The sequence below is a fragment of the Mchenga conophoros genome, linkage group LG7 (genome assembly GCF_057382185.1).
Source record: "Mchenga conophoros isolate Kocher_MC1m ecotype Shallow Benthic linkage group LG7, M_conophoros_male_GT1.1, whole genome shotgun sequence".
Classification (NCBI taxonomy): Eukaryota; Metazoa; Chordata; class Actinopteri; order Cichliformes; family Cichlidae; genus Mchenga; species Mchenga conophoros.
Genome location: NC_140532.1, coordinates 47615677 through 47634601, shown reverse-complemented (window position 1 = coordinate 47634601; position 18925 = coordinate 47615677). Strand labels below are relative to the sequence as shown.

The 18925-nt window shown below is 40.6% G+C and overlaps 1 protein-coding gene across 2 annotated transcripts in view; it reads left to right on the top strand.

Moving 5' to 3' along the window:
* The first annotated feature begins 7727 nt into the window (after window positions 1-7727).
* eng (endoglin) overlaps window positions 7728-18925 on the top strand; it is a 47473-nt gene continuing 36275 nt past the window's right edge. The window contains exons 1-2 of one of the 2 annotated variants that reach the window (XM_085279743.1): window positions 7728-7864; window positions 8829-9002. In XM_085279743.1, the coding sequence (XP_085135869.1) occupies window positions 8942-9002 (61 nt within the window). In that variant the 5' untranslated portion in view covers window positions 7728-7864; window positions 8829-8941. The remainder of the gene's footprint in view (window positions 7865-8828; window positions 9003-18925) is intronic. The other variant, XM_085279744.1, reaches the window with a different exon arrangement.

Here is an 18925-nt window from a genome sequence, read left to right as displayed (position 1 = left end):
TACTGGTGATTGTGTTACCATTGCCCTGCAGTCTGTAGTAATACTTAAAAAACATACTGTCTTCTTTACAGTGTATAAAACAATATAAAAGTCATATTGTGAGGAATCCTGGACAACAACAAGCGCACCTAAAAAGGGGACTTTGACCAGGCTTACGAGTTCAAAAGGGGAAATGGTGGTGTTGCTGAAGCTTGTAGACACAACAGGATGCAGAAAGCTGTGAGCCAGTCCTCTCCTGTTATAAAGTTTTCCCTTAAGACCTTGGTGACCACCTGGTCTTCACTTGCCTCTCATCTTCCTCTCTCTCGCACACACAAACACACATTTCCAGCTGGCCAAGCAAACACTGCGGCAGGTATCCGGACTACTCTCAAAGGAGAGCTCTGATCATGACCGTGTGCTGCAGGGACAAGGAAGAGGAAAACAACCTCTGAAAGGTGCACAGGATGTGTCCATTGGAAAGTCAATCAGGAGACGGCGTCTCTATGCGCTTTCATGAAGCCATTGAGGATGCGGCCTGAATGCTAGGAATGCTGGTCTTACTTAATAAAGGTAGAAAACAAAGGGAATGACCAGAGGTCGCAGTGGAATTTATCACGTACAGCAGAGAAAGAAAGACAGAGGCGCATGGGGGAGAGAGGTGAGAGGGAGACGGGGGTGATAGCAACCCTAAGTGTGTGCGCGTGTCTACTTACCTACAGCCCTGCAAGTTTGGGATCTGCAACCAAGCTAACCTATTCTGATTTACTAAAAAATATATACAATACAGAGCAAATGTTTTGAGTCCCCCTTTATTTCTTGCTCTGTTATTTGGTGCTTTTGGTTTATTTAAGTAGTCTGGGCTTCTTGAAGGGCATTCAAAGCTCTTCTTTGGATGTTGGCTTACTTTTGTTGATCCCACACTGCTTCAATAATGTTAAAGCCTGAGCTGTTTCTGAGTGTTTGCTATCATTGGTATGATGAAAATTGAAATTTTTGACAATCAGATTGTATTACACAGAGGCTCAAACTCTGATGGCACTTTTATGCGTTCATATTTCCATCAATTTTAACAAGATCAACTAAACTACTGGCTGGAATGCAACCAGAAACCCACGATAAAGCCTCCACCGCATTCTGCAGAGGGTTGTTGACACTCACCGTATCTCTCTCCTGACCTTTAATTTATGGATGATGATTTGAGGCTTTGGTAAACAGTAGATGGATCAGCTAAAGGCCCAGGCCTTTAAGGGCATGACTTTTGGATGTCGATCATCAGTGTCCTTAAGATTTTTTAAGGACTACTGCACAGCAGATATGCCAAATCTTAAGTTAATAGGATTTGGGGAATCATCTTGTTGTTACACTTCAAGAATTATATATCTAGCTCTTTGAAAGCAAGAATATAACAAAATAAAGATTGGCTCCAGACTTTTTTTTTTTACACAACACCGTGTGATGTTGTGTAAAAAATTAATGTATAAAAGAAGAGACCATTCATTACATTTTTCATTTGCTATTGTGGCAAATATTTTAAAAAGGTAGCAGGCCTGCATTGCAGACAGGCCACATTTGCACCTAGACTCTTTTGCTATGGAAGAATTCTGATGAGTGTGCAGATTATAGTTTGGCATTCTCTGCACATGATTCTTCAAAAACATTCATATATAAAAATTTCATCTCTTGCCCACTGATGCCTTCTTGTTCCAGTAGCCCACTTCTCATCAGGGCATCCTGATTCCTCAACATCTGGACCTTGTTAATCCGGGTGACATCCAAGCTGACATGACTTCATATTTATTTTAAAACACACACACACACACACACACACACACACACACACACACACACACACACACACACACACACACACACACACACACACATATATATTTAATGTGGGTGTAGGTTCAGCTCTTAACAAGCTGGAAATTCTCTTGCCTCCTCAAACCACAGGCTTGGTGTACATTACTTGGATTGGTTGGACCAAGAGACAGTTCTTCACTTTGACTGAGACTATCTTTAATGAGCTCGGGCTCAATGAAAGTTGTGGCATTTTTGTATATTTTTTTTTATTGCATGAGCTGCATTTGCTGAACTGATGATGAATGTTCACTGTCAGTGGTTTTTAGTGTTGTGATGTGCATTTTCTTTTTCTGGTGTTGCCCCTTGCAGTTAAAGGCTGCTTTAGATTCTCTGGATTATTTAATGATATGTGTTATTTACAGTATGAAGATACATCACCTACTATGCAGTATGAATAGAAAATAACCCCCAAATTCTTTGCATTTATATGTTGAAAAGCATCATTTTTAAATTGTTCAAGTATTTGCTCACATAGCCTGTCACTGAGTGGTAAACTCTTTCTGTAATTATGAGTGAAAGACAGGTTTTCTAGTGTTTTCCATATCGCAGCTTTATCAAAGCGGCATAGGGAGTGTTGTTAATATAAAATTCAAAGTAACATATTACAGATGATACATTTGCAAGTTTGATCAGTAGATGTTTAATTGATTTAGTCTTGTTTTGGCTTCCTTTTAGGGGTCATCTCGCCTCTGTCAGTGCGCCCCAGGGCAGCTGTGGCTACAATGTAGCTTTCCATCACCAGTGTGTGAATGTGTGTGTGAATGGGTGGATGACTGAATGTAGTGTAAAGCGCTTTGGGGTCCTTAGGGACTAAGTAAAGCGCTATACAAATACAGGCCATTTAACATTTACCATTTTCATCTAAAGTTTCACTGTCCTCCTTCTGTCCTCTTCTCTCCCTTTTCTTTTCATTCTTTAGCTCCTTAAATGACTCCATCCACCTTCTCATCACGCTCTCTTCACACATTAGTACATTTGCGTCTCTGTCCTTAATTGCCCTAACTTGCTGCACATCCTTTCCAGCACACACTCTCTGCCTAGCCAATTGATGCAAGTCCTATAGGGCTTTGCCACCTCTCTCTTTAATATACAACTAGACTTTAAGTACTCCTTTACTACTTCTTCCCCTTTTTCTTTGCCAGCCTCTTCCTTCAAATACTTGCCTGTACTCCCTCTTTCCACCACCATGTGTCATTGCCTTCTTTCTTCCGTCCAGAGGATACACCAAATACCTTCTTTGTAGTTTTACTTAGTTCTTCACTCCTTTTTGAACTCAACAACATTTTTCCTCCCTCACCTTCCATTGCTTGGAAGTCTAATTCACTACTAAGTCAAAAATGATTTGCACATCTTTACACTCTTTTTTCACTAATAGATTTTATGCAATGTTCCAAGTCCAACACCTGCACAACGAACAACAAGCAGGGAAGATCTGAGCACTTATTTCTTCATAGCCTATGTAGGATTTGATTTTTTTTCTTCAGTGCCCCCCTGTGGAGGTTTTTTAAACAGTAAGTGAATGGCCTTGCATGCACAAATTAATTTGCTTTAAAACCTGGTTAAAAGGCAAGTTTCAAATGAAACAGTCCATGTGTGAGATTTCAGCCAAGGCAGAAAGGACGATCTGAAAAAAAGGTGCACATGATGTATAACTGCGTTCACTTATTTGCACAGCAGAATCTAACATCAGCTAGAAATTCTAAGGAAAGGCTTGTTGGGCTTTGTTTATTCCAGACATCGGGTATCTCATGATCTCATGGGAGCCATTCCAGCTACCAGTAACTTATGTATACAGAGGTTGGTTTTTTTTGTTTTTTTTTTTGGGGGGGGGGGGGGGGGGGTTTGGAGGAGGAGGAGGAGGAGGGGAGGTCAACTTGCTTAGAAAATGACCTGCCTGCTTTCAGACTGTCACAGACTGTTACCAGGGCCTCTCATTTAACTCAAAGATAAACGCACTCTAACAAAAGCCTTGGATTACTTTTAAAGGTGAGATATGATTTTGCAAATGGGACTTTTCTATAATGAAGGTCTTGCCAATTAAACAGCATAGGGGATTGTGGGTGTAGGTTCAATTGCTTTGTAAAACGGACAGACTTCTGTTCATCTGGTATCAGTCTGTGAAATTACCAGTGGAAGGCCATGTGTCAGATCCCCCCTCGGAGTACGATAAGGAAATAAGTAAGCTGGCTCATAGTCCTCATTCTCCTTCTACTTTTCTGTGGACTGCATAGCACGGGCTGGCTGGCACCACCACAGAGACCCAGTGGCACCGTGCGGGAACCAACGTCAACTTGTGATGAAAGACGACGGCCGATTGTTTCCTGTTATTGAAAAAGGACGCATGGGTGGGGGTGGAGAGTTGGGGGCTGGCTCCAATAAAAAAGGAATGCCATTGAAGCAGAGGGCTACTGTCCTTTAGCTTCAGAGGGACTTAAATACCTGAAGCAAATGCAAAGTGTGATATACGCCTCAGTACGAGAGCACTGCAGTTGTTTGAGCATCAATGGACACAAGTAGCACGCAGTCGTCTCTGTTTCGTGTCACATCCCATGTGCACTTCTTTGTTCATTCCGCCTGAAGGAATGTGGTCATTTTACAGAGTCCATACACAAAATACTAACCAGACTTAGAGACATGTGCTGCCTTCATTAAACGTGTCCACTAAACTGTGTACACGGAGGTAAGTTCAGAGTGACTTAGGCAGTTAAGTATTTCTTTTACATTCCTATATTGCACATGTAAATCATTAGGGAGAGAGAAAATGAAAGAAAGCCACAAAACACTTGTGCAAGTGTTTGCTACTGGACTTTTGTGATTACTGTGAACGCTTTTGTTGCATTGTTGATTTGATACGATGATGACTCCTCCGAGTCTGTTCAGTGCAAAAAGGATGTTGTGTCTACTCTTCAGAACTCTCACTCTTTCTTTGTGAGGCTGATGTAGCCAAATATAAACACAGTTCAAAGAAAAATCAAACTTTTTTTCCCCCCAGTTTTGGTTTTTAAAGTAAGCAGCTCGTAAAAATGTCACACTATTTTGTTTTTATTAAAAAAAAAATTACAAGGTGTTCCTACACATAATTGCAAATAACAAAATATTTTTGAAATGTTAAATAAGTAATTAATTTATGTATGTACAATTAAAAAAAATGAACATTTTTTAAATGTTTCCTTGAGTTTTTGAGCCGTATTTTTTAGTCTCAATTCTGCATTGCTCAATCTTCGTATTTGCAGGTTATGAATGTAAGAATAACTTTAATGATGTCTCATATCCACTTTGCTGGCATTGAAAAGCCAGCCATGAAAAAAAATTGCATATTAGTTAATGTAAAATGTGACAAAATGTGGTGTGGGAACAAATTTAGTGAATAAATCATGATTTAAATGAGATTATAAGTATCACTTAAGTCTCTGCTTTGCTGAAGGGAGCAGAGGGAAGCTGGTGTGGCCCAGTGATGAACTTCAAATTAATACATAAATACCATTTTTCTGTTAAATTGTGAATATGGTTTCTCTCCTTTTTAAAATGTTTTGGTCTTTTACTTCTGTCTCCTTGTGCCATCCTCCCCTGTAGCACTTCACTTGTGAATTTGCTCCTAACTGTTAGATATAAAAGGCACTCAACTGACAACAGATTGCATTTTCCCCCTCATTGGTGAAAATGTATTCTGTATACTGAAACTTGACAACTGTCTTGTTGTAACTGCTTGCAGGTGACACTGACCTTGCTTACTATATAGCTGTCAAACTTAGTGTCTGACTTCTTGGATCCTAGTCCAAAACAATCCCATCTTAATACACTTTAAATAATCTATAGTGTCCATGTGCTACTTTACACCATCACCACCACAAACGGGAGTCATAAAATGCATGACCTTTGTGCGATATGGTAATTATTGGCATTTACTGCATTGTGGGGATATTAGTAGAAAATGGTGTACATAGGAAAAGCACCTTTAGTGACACCTGGTAAATAATTTTAACTAAAATGGACCTGCTAATATCTTTAAATTATGCATCGGTTTCCTAAGTATAGACCATTAAACACAGCACTGACCTTTACCTGATAATAGGTGTGTAATTTCCATAATAGCACTGTAATGACACCGATTATGCTTCCCCGAGGCATACAAAAACTTACTTCCATATTACACAATTCTGTGTCGGTCTGGGGACAATACTGTACATGAATAGGCATGTGACTGGAAATAGAAATGAACGTGCATAACTCAAAATGAGCAACAATTTAGTGTGCCGTCAGCTCTGGGCAGCTTGGACTTTGTATATATGTGCATAAGATGAGCGGACATCTGGACCTTCTTGTCTCACTGAAAGATGAGAAACCAAATGTGACAGTAATTGTTGAAACACCTTCTTGTTGATATATATTTGGTAACACCTGTGCTCTGTTGTGTGGCATATGTGCCATTTGGTCTTCTCCAAACACATCACATTTCCTTCGGGATTAATAAAGTATTCTGATTCTGATTTGGACAAGTGTGGAACAGAAAGACATCTAGCCGTATCTCTGGGAATACTGCTTTAATCTGTTTCACCACTGACTGCAGGCACTAGTATTCTGCTTAAGTCACAGCTCAGTAAATTTGCTCGCAGCAGCAGTTTTGTAATTACGGTAAATGCTTTTGTTGCACTGGTTTTCATGACACCGCTGAGCCTGATCAATCTTGCTTTTCATCACAACAAACCTAATATATTAAGAAAAGGTCTAACAACGCACTGGTGACCAGAATGAGTGGATGCTTCTAATATACACTCACCAGACACTCCATTAGGTACAGTTTGCTAATATTGGGCTGGGCCCACTTTTACATTAAGAACTGTCTTAATTCTCCGTGCTAATGATTCTGCAAAGTGTTGGAATGATTACTCTGAGATTTTGCTCTATATTTACATGACAACATCACAGAGTTGCTGCAGATTTAATGGCTGCACATCCATAATGTGAATCTCCCACAGTAATCCAAAAATGCTGTATTAGATTTTGTTTTTCATCGGACCAGGCAATGACTTTCTTCTACACAGTTCTGTTTTGTTGGGCCCATATGAGCCTTGGAATCATGTTCTTCTCTTGCTGTTGCCCATCCGCTTCAAGGTTTAACGTACTGTGTTGACTAAGAGACAATCTTCTACACACTTTAGTTGTAGTGAGTGCTTATTTAAGGTGTTATTGCCTTCCTATCAGCTCGACGAAGGCTAGCTTCTCTCCTCTGACCTCTGGCAAAAACAAGGGATTTTTGTCCAGGCAACTAGATATTTTCTCTTCATCAGACATTTTTCTGTAAAGCTGAGATGGTTGTACATCTAAAGTTCTCAGACAGGTATTGCCATATTCACAGTCTCTTAAATCCTCTTTCTTCCCCAGTCTGACACTCACTTGGAACTCCAGCGGGTTAACTTGACCACACTGGGCACACTTAACTGGGCTGGGTTGTTGCCATGTGTTTGTTAGACTAGATGTTTGCTTTAACTGGCAGGTGAGTGTAGATGATCGTTGTTTGTGCCAGATAAAACAGCTAAGGCTTGTGGAGCTGATTCCAGAAGGTTCATATCCTTTGCTATAAAACATGGCCTATGTTATTCATCCTTCTCCTGAAAGTCCAAGCCCATTTTTGGAAAGTACAGCTACTATGTGTCATAGGAGTTTTTCTTTTCTTTCAACAATATGATCATCATTCATCAACACATGTATAAGGCATGTTTTCCTTTCTTATCTAAGCATGCCCAGCACTAGATACGTTTTAAATACAATAATTTCGCCCCGTGCGTTGTCACAGTTGGTTTCAATAGTAAAGTCTTATTACTCAAAAACTCCACGGAATGACAATAGTATGACGGTGGGAGTGCTTATTAGACTGGGAGGGCTGCTGAAGTAAATTCGCTCCGCCCAGACAGCACAAAAAAGTTTGGAAAGTCCAGGCATCGTTACATTGCTCAAAGCACCACATCCCCACCCGTGGATTATAAACCTACTTTGTTCGAGATAGACACCTACATAAAAAGTAAGTTTTGCTGTTTATAACTTTCTCTACTTCATCTTTGTAACTCTCTGTGATCTGTGATTCATTTCCTGAAAGTTTGTTGGGAAATGTCTGTGTCTAGATTCTAAAGAAATCCGGCTTCATGTCCGTTTAAAAACAATTTAATGCGCATGTTTTGGTCAAATAACGCTGTGAAGATGCCAAATGTTAGAATTGCGAAAACACGGAATTATGGGAGGCAGAAATGGGAGGCGTGCGTGTGTTAAAGTCAAACTACTTTCTGTATTAACGCAGTGCCTGATAAAATCCGCGCTTATTACTTTACTAATATGCACATCTGTGGATTTCAAAAAGCACGTTAGTCCATGGGTAAGTCGTTTTCTCTCTTACGGCAAGATGTTGCGGGAAATAACGAATTAACGAGACATTTTGTTTTCCATTTGGAACTCCATAAACAGTTTACACAGGCTCTTCCTTTTACTCTATATGAATCATATAACAGGAGCAGTCTCCTTCTTATCTGATGCTGGCATTGTGGTATTATTTAAAGAAAACGGTGCCGTGGTGCTTCCTGAAACCGTCGGCCAGAAGCATAGTGACCACCAGATAACCTCTAGGTTCAGACCCTCATTGTGTGCCAGGAAGACGGGCAGAAACATGATGCGATGAGGAAGAAATGTAAGCAGCTGTCTCCACCAATAATAGCATTACAATAATCATGTTAATAATAAATAATAATCATCATAATCGTGGTTGCTCAAGAGCAGAGACCAAACTCGTGGCATAAGCTGTCCATTACACACATGTGGAGACTTGGTTTGACATCGCACGCTGACTCTCAGAGGGACATGCTGGAAATTGGCAGTTAGTCAGAGCCTTATCAGCCATCACGTCTCCTCCTCTCCTCACCATTTCCCCAGCTTCTTACTTTCTGACCTTTCCACCTTTTTAAGACTGGAATTGTTCTGCTCTTCCTCTGTCACAGTCTTTTGCTGCTCTGCCACCAGACAAGCACGCTTCAACCTCCGCCCGAGTGTCTTCACACCCCAGAGACTGAGATTCAGCTTTCTCCCAACACCTTAAACTTCAGCAGCAGAGATGGAGGATTGCGTGACACGGTTTGCCCTTTTTCTGTGCATCATCGCTACTACAGCCTTTGGTAAGTCTGCCTGCTGTTATTGAGCATTTTAGCAGTTCAGATCTGAAGTTACTTTCCGTTCTTTCTTTTTTTCTTTCTTTCTGCAGCTTGATTTTATTAAATTGGGAAAAAGGAAAACATTATCATCCTAGTCAGCAGACACTAGCTTTAGAAAAAACCTCCAGGGACTGTTTCTGGCCTAAAGTTCAAGATCGTCTCCTGTCTCGTGCTCTGACAATAATGTATTTTTTTTTAGATGGAAATCAGTCTGAAGATGAAAAAATTACATGCAAAAAAGAACAAAACTCTTGAATTATGGTTGAATTTTACAAATCAAATGAAGAATTATACTGGTAACAAGGGAGCAAGTGTTGTTCCAAGTCAGCCAAAGCATTTGTTTGTCTAGTTTTTCATTTTTTTTTTTTAGTGCTAAAAAATATTTTCTTTAAAGATTGTCCAGATTCAGGTAACAAGACGGCATGCGGATGCTACATAGATTTTATGTGATCTTCCTCTGTTGTCCGCTCTGCCATTCCCTGCCTTGGCTGCATGTGGCTGCTCATATCGAATTCAAACCTGTAATCCCTGCGAGGTAGCAAAAGGATCAGAAACCCCCCCTATCTCCATAGGCCTTAATCCAGCTTCGCTCTCTTACCTCCAGTGATGCTTCAGGGTGTTTGCGTCACACTTCCCCACAGCAGCATGGCATTTGAGGTGGCCACAGTTTAGGTGTTTTTTTAATAAGGTAAAAAAAATGTTATATATTTCATGTTAAAACATTAGCAGGTAAAAATGGATTAAAGTGCACATTTTTTTGTTACAGTCATCTTTCCCCCCCCTCCCCCCTCCAAATAAGAGATATGCTAATCTGAATATGAAAATGTTTCACTTTTAAAAACAAGAAATTATCAGTCTTTTATTATTAGCTTTAGGGAAACCTTTTATCCCAGTCTGGTTGTTCTGAATTGTCAAGTGTTAAAAGCTACGAGCCTCAATTTAATAGCTGACTGTAAATGTAAAACACACATTTCCTCACTCGAAATGTCATAAAAGAACGCATAACACGCCCTGGTGTTATTTAATACAGCTTTAAAATTAACTGTCAGTTAAATGGTGCTTGCATTTTTCAGTGCCATATACTTACATATGCAAAAAACAAAAAAACAAAAACGAAAACCTAACAAAACACTTAAGTGCCAAATAACCTTTTCCACACTCCAGCCCCATAAACATACAGTAGAAAAAATAAAGTGACATTTTCAGCTTGCTCTTTAAATAAAGCAAAGTAGCCGAGGCAAGCATACATCACTGTTAAAGTTATGCGCCAGAAAAACAAGCCTATTCACTGAATTTGGCTTCAGTGCTGACCTGCTGTATGACAAATCACAATATTGCCACAAGTGATAAACACCCTCTCAGCAGGGGTGCTGGTGGCAGAAATACAGAGGTATTTTTTGGCCAACTGGCAGACCTATGGAGAGCTGACCTTATGTAGCATCCACCGCAGGGGATCAGTCTCGCTGTCTGCTGGTGTAGTCTGTGAGGAGCTGTTTTACTCAGTCCTAATTGCCTCTGTGACACATAGTTCTGTATTTGCTATTATTTTTTTCTTTCTTGAATGAGGCTCTGCAAATTTTCCTTTTTTTCCCTCCTTTTCTTTGCATCTGCTGCAGCAGCTTTAGAAGAAGACCCAGAGGGAGCTGTGCCACTATTTTCAGGCGACAAAGCACTCTGATTCTCTGTACATTGTTTCTGCTTTAAGTTTATTTCTTTATTATGTAGCCCAGTACTGTCATATTATTTAACCATTTTCTCTTATATAGTCTTCTGGGATTAATAATGCGTTCTTAAGTAAATCAAGCACAATCCTCAGGTGTGACATGCTGTACCCAGCGCCGTAAAATCATATTTCCAGACAGGTGATAGATACATAAATAGATATATGAGTATATATTCCGTACACATTTGGAAACATCCACTGTGATTCGATGTCTGCGTGTTTAATCGAATCCAAGTAAACTTCAAGTCACTGTTGGAGAAGACACGATGTGAAGGCAACTGAGAAGAAGAGGTAAACAGAAAAAAGTAAATCAAAAATAGCCCGCAGCCTGCCACAAATCCCATGAAGCCCTTACCCAACTGCAAGAAATGGCATATTGTGTTTTGCTTCAGGTCAGTCTTGCTTTAGCTTTATTTAAGCTTTCCATATGTTTGACCCCCTGTCAGCTCCTTGAAATCAGACTCATGAAATCCTCGTGTGACGTTTAAAGCAGGGTTTGAATTTCAAACAGTTGTTAAGCTCAAAGTTAAAGCAAGCCTTATACTTCATGTATAGATCTTATTGGTATATTACGCACTCTGAGCTACTACAGATGCACAATCTTGCAAAATGACCCAGTAAAACCCAGAGGATTATGTTTGTACCCTTAATTCTAAGAGTCATATACTTAACGTGTGCACCTAATTTCCTGAAATTGGAAACTTAATTGCTCCTTGGAGCTTCCCTTGGTCTTCTGTCATGTGTTCATTTAACTTTGGACAGATTATTAGCGTTAAAGCGTTAGCAGTAAAAAAAACTTGGAGGCTAGGGCTTTTTCCTTAATGTTCCTGCACGCTTATCAATTCACTGTTGGGTTGTCTGAGACCAAAGGACTGAAATATTCTTCCTATTACAATAGTACAGACAGTGTCTTTCATTAAAATGACACTATCTAACTAACCCGGCCAAATTTAGAGACTCTATAGATGATAATAAGGTGGATGCCTCGCAGCAGTCCCTGGGTAAATCAGTAAAACTGCAGTCATCTTGTTAAGCCCACCAGACTCCAGTTCCTTAGCTCTTACGCTGACTTGCTGGCTTCCTTTCTTAAAAACCCAGACATGACTTTTGTACTTACCCTGCAATTTGACAAACACGGATAAATTTGGTTCGGAGGCCGTGTTTTCTTTAGCTCTGGATTATCTGTAAAGTCACCCTCTGCCTATGTCTTCCAGTGAAACGATCATCCGTTCTTTCATGTTACTGCATGATTATTAAAATTCTCTCTGTGTTGGGATCAGTCAGGCCTCTCTCTTTCTTGTTTGCAGCTCATCCATATTCTCTGGACGAGCTTCTGTCAGGCTCCAGTGAAACAGACAACATCACGCTGGTCTTAGTTTCACTACACTGTCTCCCTGTGAGGTCAATTGTGTTCAAAATGTTGCTGTTTGTTTTGAAGGTCTTACATGGTCCAAGCTACAGGTTTATCTCTGAGCGCCTCTGAAGCCGCGATGTGTCTGAATCCGTTTTAACTGTGGCATTTGCTTGTGTCAAGCTCATATAGACACTGTGATACGTCTAATAAACATGCAGTTTCCCCTCAGTTGTCTAACTCTCTTTAGGTTTTCCTTTTGACTCTTTTTTTGTGTAGTTTTTGACTCTTTTGAGTGTGAAGTGCAGCTACTGTGTCAGGTTTTCTTGCAATTGCATTGTTTTGAGGCATTATGTGAAGGTAACGCGCCACCTTCTCCGTGTGGATGTGTAAGTAGGATGACTTTTACTGATGTAAACCAGTGCTTATGTTGTGTCACGTTAAATTTGCACTGGCTCACTGTTCAAAAATAGTGTGACGGAGAGTTGAAACACTGAAGACCGAAGACGCCTTTGTTTCCCTGGCACCACAACTGGTGCCTCCCTGTCTTGTTAAGAAGTCTACTTTCGTAAACGCCCCCACTTTCTCTTATAACTCTCTCATTAATCTTAACTTTCTAAGCACAAACTGCGATAACCCTCATGATGTCATCGGGGTTAATTTGCCTGACTTGAAAAAAGCCCCTCCAGGATACAGAGGACATTATGCAACTAGCTTTCAGGCTGTTACAAATGAACGGATCTTTGTGTATACAATCAGCGGAGTGCCCCTGCTGGCTTTTTAGATCTAGACATTTTAGCATGTATGTAGTTTTGCTATCCAAGCGTCGCTGCAGATTGCGTCTGGCTAGCCGCTTATTATATGGGAGGTAGCTGCATGCCACCTCCTTTGAAGACAATTTTCAGATTATTATTTCCAGACCGAGCACAATAAGCGTTACCACTTAAGCCGACCGTGGCAGTTGGACGCATAAACAGTTATCTTTGCGTCTGACTTAAGTCTTTGTATTTAGTGATTTTTATCCACTGTGAGTCCGGCATTTCCTGGCAGGAAAATCGTGTTGAATATGCCCCCTGCTGCAACAGCTTTCCCAGTGGGAGACAGACATCGTGATGTTAACTGCCAGACCTCCTGCTGCACTTTTGCTTACCCCCGAGCCTCCCGCCACGGGCTAAAGGAAAAGTACAAAAGTGATTAGCGAACCACTGGAGAAGGACGACAAGCTGTCTGAAAATTAATCTTAAAGAGGGAAAGAGAGAGACAGGCGGACAGACAGAAACACAAACAGAGATAACAGAATTCATAAAGGCTGATTCATGGAGACAGTGAGGGAGTGGGGATCAAATTTATGTGACTGTCAAAGAGAAGATAAGTGGTTCAGAAGAAAGATTTTGGGGGGAGAAGTAAATAGTGGATTAAAAAAAAGAAAGATAAGAAAAATGCAAAACGGATAAACATTAAGAGATATAGAGGAGGGGAATTTCAAGTAGTGATAAGTGAAAATGCAAAACTATTAATTACACAAAATAATGACATCAAAGAGAAAGACGAGGGAAGAAAACTTCTGAAACCAAAAGAGGAATGTGTTCGTTTACAGAAAGGGGATGTCAGGGACTTAAAAAGATTATAAGAAATTGAAAGAGATGACTGAGACTTCTCAGAAAGCATGCTGAAGTAGAAAAAAAACAAAAAAGAAAAAAACACGTCATGTTAAAAATGGCTTTGAGAGTCAAAACAGTCAACTTCCCCTGTTTTACTGCAGTGAGCCAGCTCTGCCTGCAGTCAGACTGGGTGGCAGGGAGACGCGACCGCTTGTCGCTGCCTGAGACTGATTTCAATCTCCTTCAGTGTTATGCCCCTCCCAAATAACAATCCATTTCTGACTGCCTCGCTTTTCCTCTGTTTGAATACAGAAAGCATTGTGGGGAAGCCTCACTAACACCATGTCCCGGCACTTGACTGGACGGCTTTGGCGTGCAGTGTGGCGTACACGCGATGGTATCTGTGCGATCTCAACAAGGGAGTCCACAGTTTTTTGTGTTATCTCCCCATTCTTACTTTGTCTTTGAGAAAACTAGTGTTAATTTCATCAAAGAAAAAGCAGGATGAAAAATATTGACAAGTAATTTTTTTCATGATCAAAGCGAAAAGGCTGTGTGTGAGGAAGCTGGATAAACTCAGTATGTCGAGATTAAAACTATAAAGATATGTTTTAGAGTTTTTTTTTTCTTAAAAAAAACCGATTTAACAAATAAAAACGTAATTAAAGTATTCACGATGAACCGAAGAACACTTTACGGTTTGGAGTCTTTGGAATTAAATAGTGCAACTTTTCATTAGCAGACATATCCACTGACCCCCCCCCCCCCCCCCCCCCAAAAAAAAAAAATCTCTTTTATTAGTGTTTCTGTCGATAAAAGATAAAAGCTATATGAGGTCTCGGTTTAAATTCTGCTCAGTGTTTCCCAGTGTATGGTTGAATATGGGTATTTAGAAGGCAGGATACAAACACGGACACATTTCCAGGTGGGATCGGATTTATAAAAGGAACATGCGATCCAGGTGTGTGTTCACGTGTTTTATAAATCTCACTTTTTTTGTGTGCGGCCATTATTGGCTTTCGTGCTGATGTACTTGTAGTATTGATCTTTAGCGCTCTTTTATAGATGAGACCTCTAATATGGACTGAACACAGCTGTGATTGGCTAAAGCTTTTTTACTTCCATCTCAGACCACCTGAATTACAATATGTTGCCCCCAAGGTTATTATGGATTTTTTTTTTCATCAAATGATGCCCAAAACATGTTTCCTGTCCCAGGTTTAATCTGACACAGTTTATGAAACACAGGTGATGCAGTGTTAATGTTAATTTCAGAGAGGTTTTGTCTGTGCTTTCAAAAGATTTGGCTCTCTTTACCAGGCAAAGCCAGAAAGAGCTTTTTTTTAAAGTAAAGAAGTGAATCAATGATCTTCTGAATAGCAGCAGCTCATCATTAAAGAGAACAAGTAGCTGCGGCAATAATGCTACAGCAGGATGAGCAGGATGGACAGAGAAGAGCGGCTCTGCTTAAACAGAATTTGTAAATGATAATGTTTACTGAGAAAAGTATTTTTGGAACACTGCAGAGGAGATGGACATGGAATCTCAGCCTCCTGCATTAACCTCGCCACAGATGAGAATGACTCTTGTAGCCATGGTAACCTTACACAAAGATCCTTAGGAGATATAAAAATGAAAAATTGAGAAATTAGATAAAAAAGAAATCAATAAGGTCTTCAATTTTTATTGACAGAAATTATACAAAAACCTAATGAAAATCCATCCGCCTTTTTCTGTTGATCCAATTTATGGTTGCAGCAGGGGCGGGGCCTGGAGCCTGCACCAGCTATCATAGAGTGAGAGGCAGGGTACATCCTGGACAGGTTGCCAGCCTGTTGCAAGGCTAACACATAAAGACAACTATTTAGATCCATGGCCAAACCACTGCACCCATGTGCTGACCTCTAATAACAAAAATCAGTTGTCAAAAATTTGAATGATGTTATTTGAAATTCATATCAGGGCTAAATGTATCACTGGACAAGAAAAAACTGCACACTGTTTCAAAACACAAACAAACCAAAAATGTGAAACACGGTTCATGCTGCAGCTGTGCTGTATCTCGCCCTTATATTATATAAATGAAACCATCTTCTTCTTAATGGCTCTGCAAGTTTCCTTCACTACTGAAACCTGAGTGCAGCATCATCATATAAATTTAAGATACCGGCACTTAGCCGTGTCCTGAACATCATTATTATGTGACTGCAAGGTCTCATGCCCTCTGGTCCAATGTTTTTCATTATGGAGCTGTATGAGCACTGAATGCCTCATTAGTGCTGGGCGAGATAAATGCCCAGTCAGCATGGCGACCACTTGTACCCATGTCAACATGCCTGCTGTCTGTGAAGATAAGGCATGGTGTTATGTATTCTTATCTTGTGGTCTGTCTGCCACAGTCACCCTTGGTCTGCACAAATGCAGGAAATGCACCTGCATAGTATTACTTGATTTAGTGGATGAACTACTGGCGGGTCATCTGACTCACCCTATGACTTCAAGTCAGAGGTGCCAACTCACAGTAGGGTTATGTGGTCTGTCCTTGCTTAGCAAAATCTTAGACGGGTATCTTTAATTAATGCTTTTGCAGGTCAGAGTTCAAAATTTCTTGACAGAACAGCTTGACAAAAATATGCTCAGTTGAAAAGCTTTCAAATATTTTGTGTCACGTTACAGCGCGAGTATAGAGCTGTTGCTCGGAAACCATTTGGTTTGAATTAACTTTCAGCAAACATAAACTGTGGAATCTTTAGCTCACATGTATTTTAGATGTTAGCGTACAATTTACTTGTACACGGTGCTTTCCTAAACAGGAAATATGGGCTTTCTCAGTACACGATATACTGATTTCTAATGGTGCACAATGTGCAGTCGAGTGCTTTAAAATGGCAGGGCCTCTTGATTCAAGCACTGGGTGGGTAGTTTTCCTGTTGATTCAGGTGCCAAACCAGTCAATCTGTATTTAAAGAGCTGAAATTTCTCTGTGATGTCTGGCTGTGCGTGTGTTTTTTCCTAGCGTGTGTGTGTTTGATGTGATGAGAGAGCCCTCGCTGGATTTGGACGCTCGATATTTCATTTGCTTGTATTTCTGTGATATGTCAGAAAGCAGAATATGTGACTCGAAGAGAAAGCTTTGAGACATCTGACAGATTATTTTAATCTGCTCATACAGTGTTACTACAACAAATCCAACAGTCAATCTTGGGGTACTTAATAATCTTTTTCCTGCTGCAGGGAATAAAGTTACACTTGTCAAATAACAAGTGCCGGAGTCCAGACACTTCCATTAGTTAAACAGTGAAATGAAATCACAAAACTTGAAGCTGTCTCATAGATCTCTTTTTGAGATGATTCAAAACCCTTTGAGGCCCACTGAAGTCGTTTGTGTGACCACATATATTTAAATATCTCTTCATGGAAATAAAAAGACACTATTCATTTTGTGTTTGCAGAATATCACTTCCAGTTTGAGAGCCTCTCCGGTCCCGTATAGTGCACTATGGTGGCTCTCAATCCATAGATCATGAATCGTACCCTTGACCCTCCCTCACTTAGAATATCTTAAGAAAATATCAGAGCCTTCATTAATATGCAGTCTTCATGTTGGAAAGTATTAATATTTACTGGCAAAACTCAGTCAAGAAAAACAGGCTAATCTCTATTGGTTCTACACGAAGCATATGTTGTGCAAAGCTACATCAATCTTGAATGATTAGGAGCAGCTACTGTGCAATGAATCTCTCAACGCTTCAGCCTGTTTTGGTTGCACGCAGTTAGCATGAAACTTGCTAAATTAGTCTGTCTATCCACCAATTAACACTTAGATGATTAATTGTGTTTTGCCAGTGCTCTTTTGGTGTAGAGGAGAGAAATCTAAGGAAACAAGTGGATAGAAAAGAAACACTTTACCCGTTAACCATCTGCAGTATAATACATTACCGAGAGAAAATGCGAGCATCGACATAAAAATTATGCTTTTTACGTGTGTCACTGAGCTAATCAGCAGTAGTGGCTAAATATTAGCAACAGACAGGGTATAAGGTTGCGTGTGTGTGTGTGGTGAACATCGCCACTGGTTTACGACAATGATGAGACGATGGACGAATGGCTCCCAGAGGTGTAAACAGAGCTAGTGTGAAGACAGGCTGTCTCCAGACCCGCTATCACATCCGTAATTCCTGCCCCAGCAAATAGTGGAAGCAGGACTTCGAGGACTTGCTATCCAGCTAACAAGACTAATCAGCATTTTTTTTTCTTTTTTGGATAAAATATCAGACTTAGAAGAGGGAGGTGAGATGGTCAGGAAGCTTGTGTGTTGCACGGAGTGTGTACTGTGTAGTATGCAGGGGTGAGAGGCCAGGGGACAGTGCAGGCCCCTGCAGAGCACTGATAAGAGCTTGTTTACCTTCCTGTGGATGGTCAGGCCTCAATCTGCAGTCGCGGAAGCGCCAGGACAATAGGTGTGTGTGTGTGTGTGTGTGTGTGTGTGTGTGTGTGTGTGTGTGTGTGTGTGTGTGTGTGGAATCAAGAGAGAAACTTGAGCTAGCCTTGAAGCTCCCCTTTCCCTCTCTGACTAACTAGGGTAGGACTGCTGACCCTCCCTCCACATTCCCCGTCACGACTCTGTCGCCCGACCCTGGACACAAACAGTTTACTTGACCCCAAGGGACCATGGGAGACAGCTGGTCTTGATGTTGTTTGCTGTCAGGGTTTCCCCCTCCTGTTTTTTTTCTCCCTTTCCTCTCTCCTTCCTCTCTTTCTCTTTCTTTCTCGCTTTTAAACCATCCTACTGCAAGTTTTGCAAGCCTTCGTTTTGCATACACTCCAGGCAAGTAGCTCCATTTTTCCACAGAGACTCACAATGAGGGTGTGCGTGAAAGATCGGGCATGAAATCAAGCCTGCCTGCTTGCTTTCCTGAGGTGAATGAAAAGGCAGCAAGTTATTGAACAGCAAGTACTCAGTGCTTTGAATCAAAATCAGCATTTAGTTAGGGTGTGATGGAACTTTTTAAATTCAAGGACTCGCTGGTGGCTGTCAGCATTCTGCACGGTGGGGTTGCTTCAAGTTAACGAAACGCACAAACAGTCCTGGGCTTTTGAGATCTTTAAGAACGCCTTAAAACATCACGTAAAACTACCCAAATCGCGCATGTTTGTGGCGAATAATGCAACTAAATAATTATTTGTGTGTGCTGACTATGTGCAACATCAG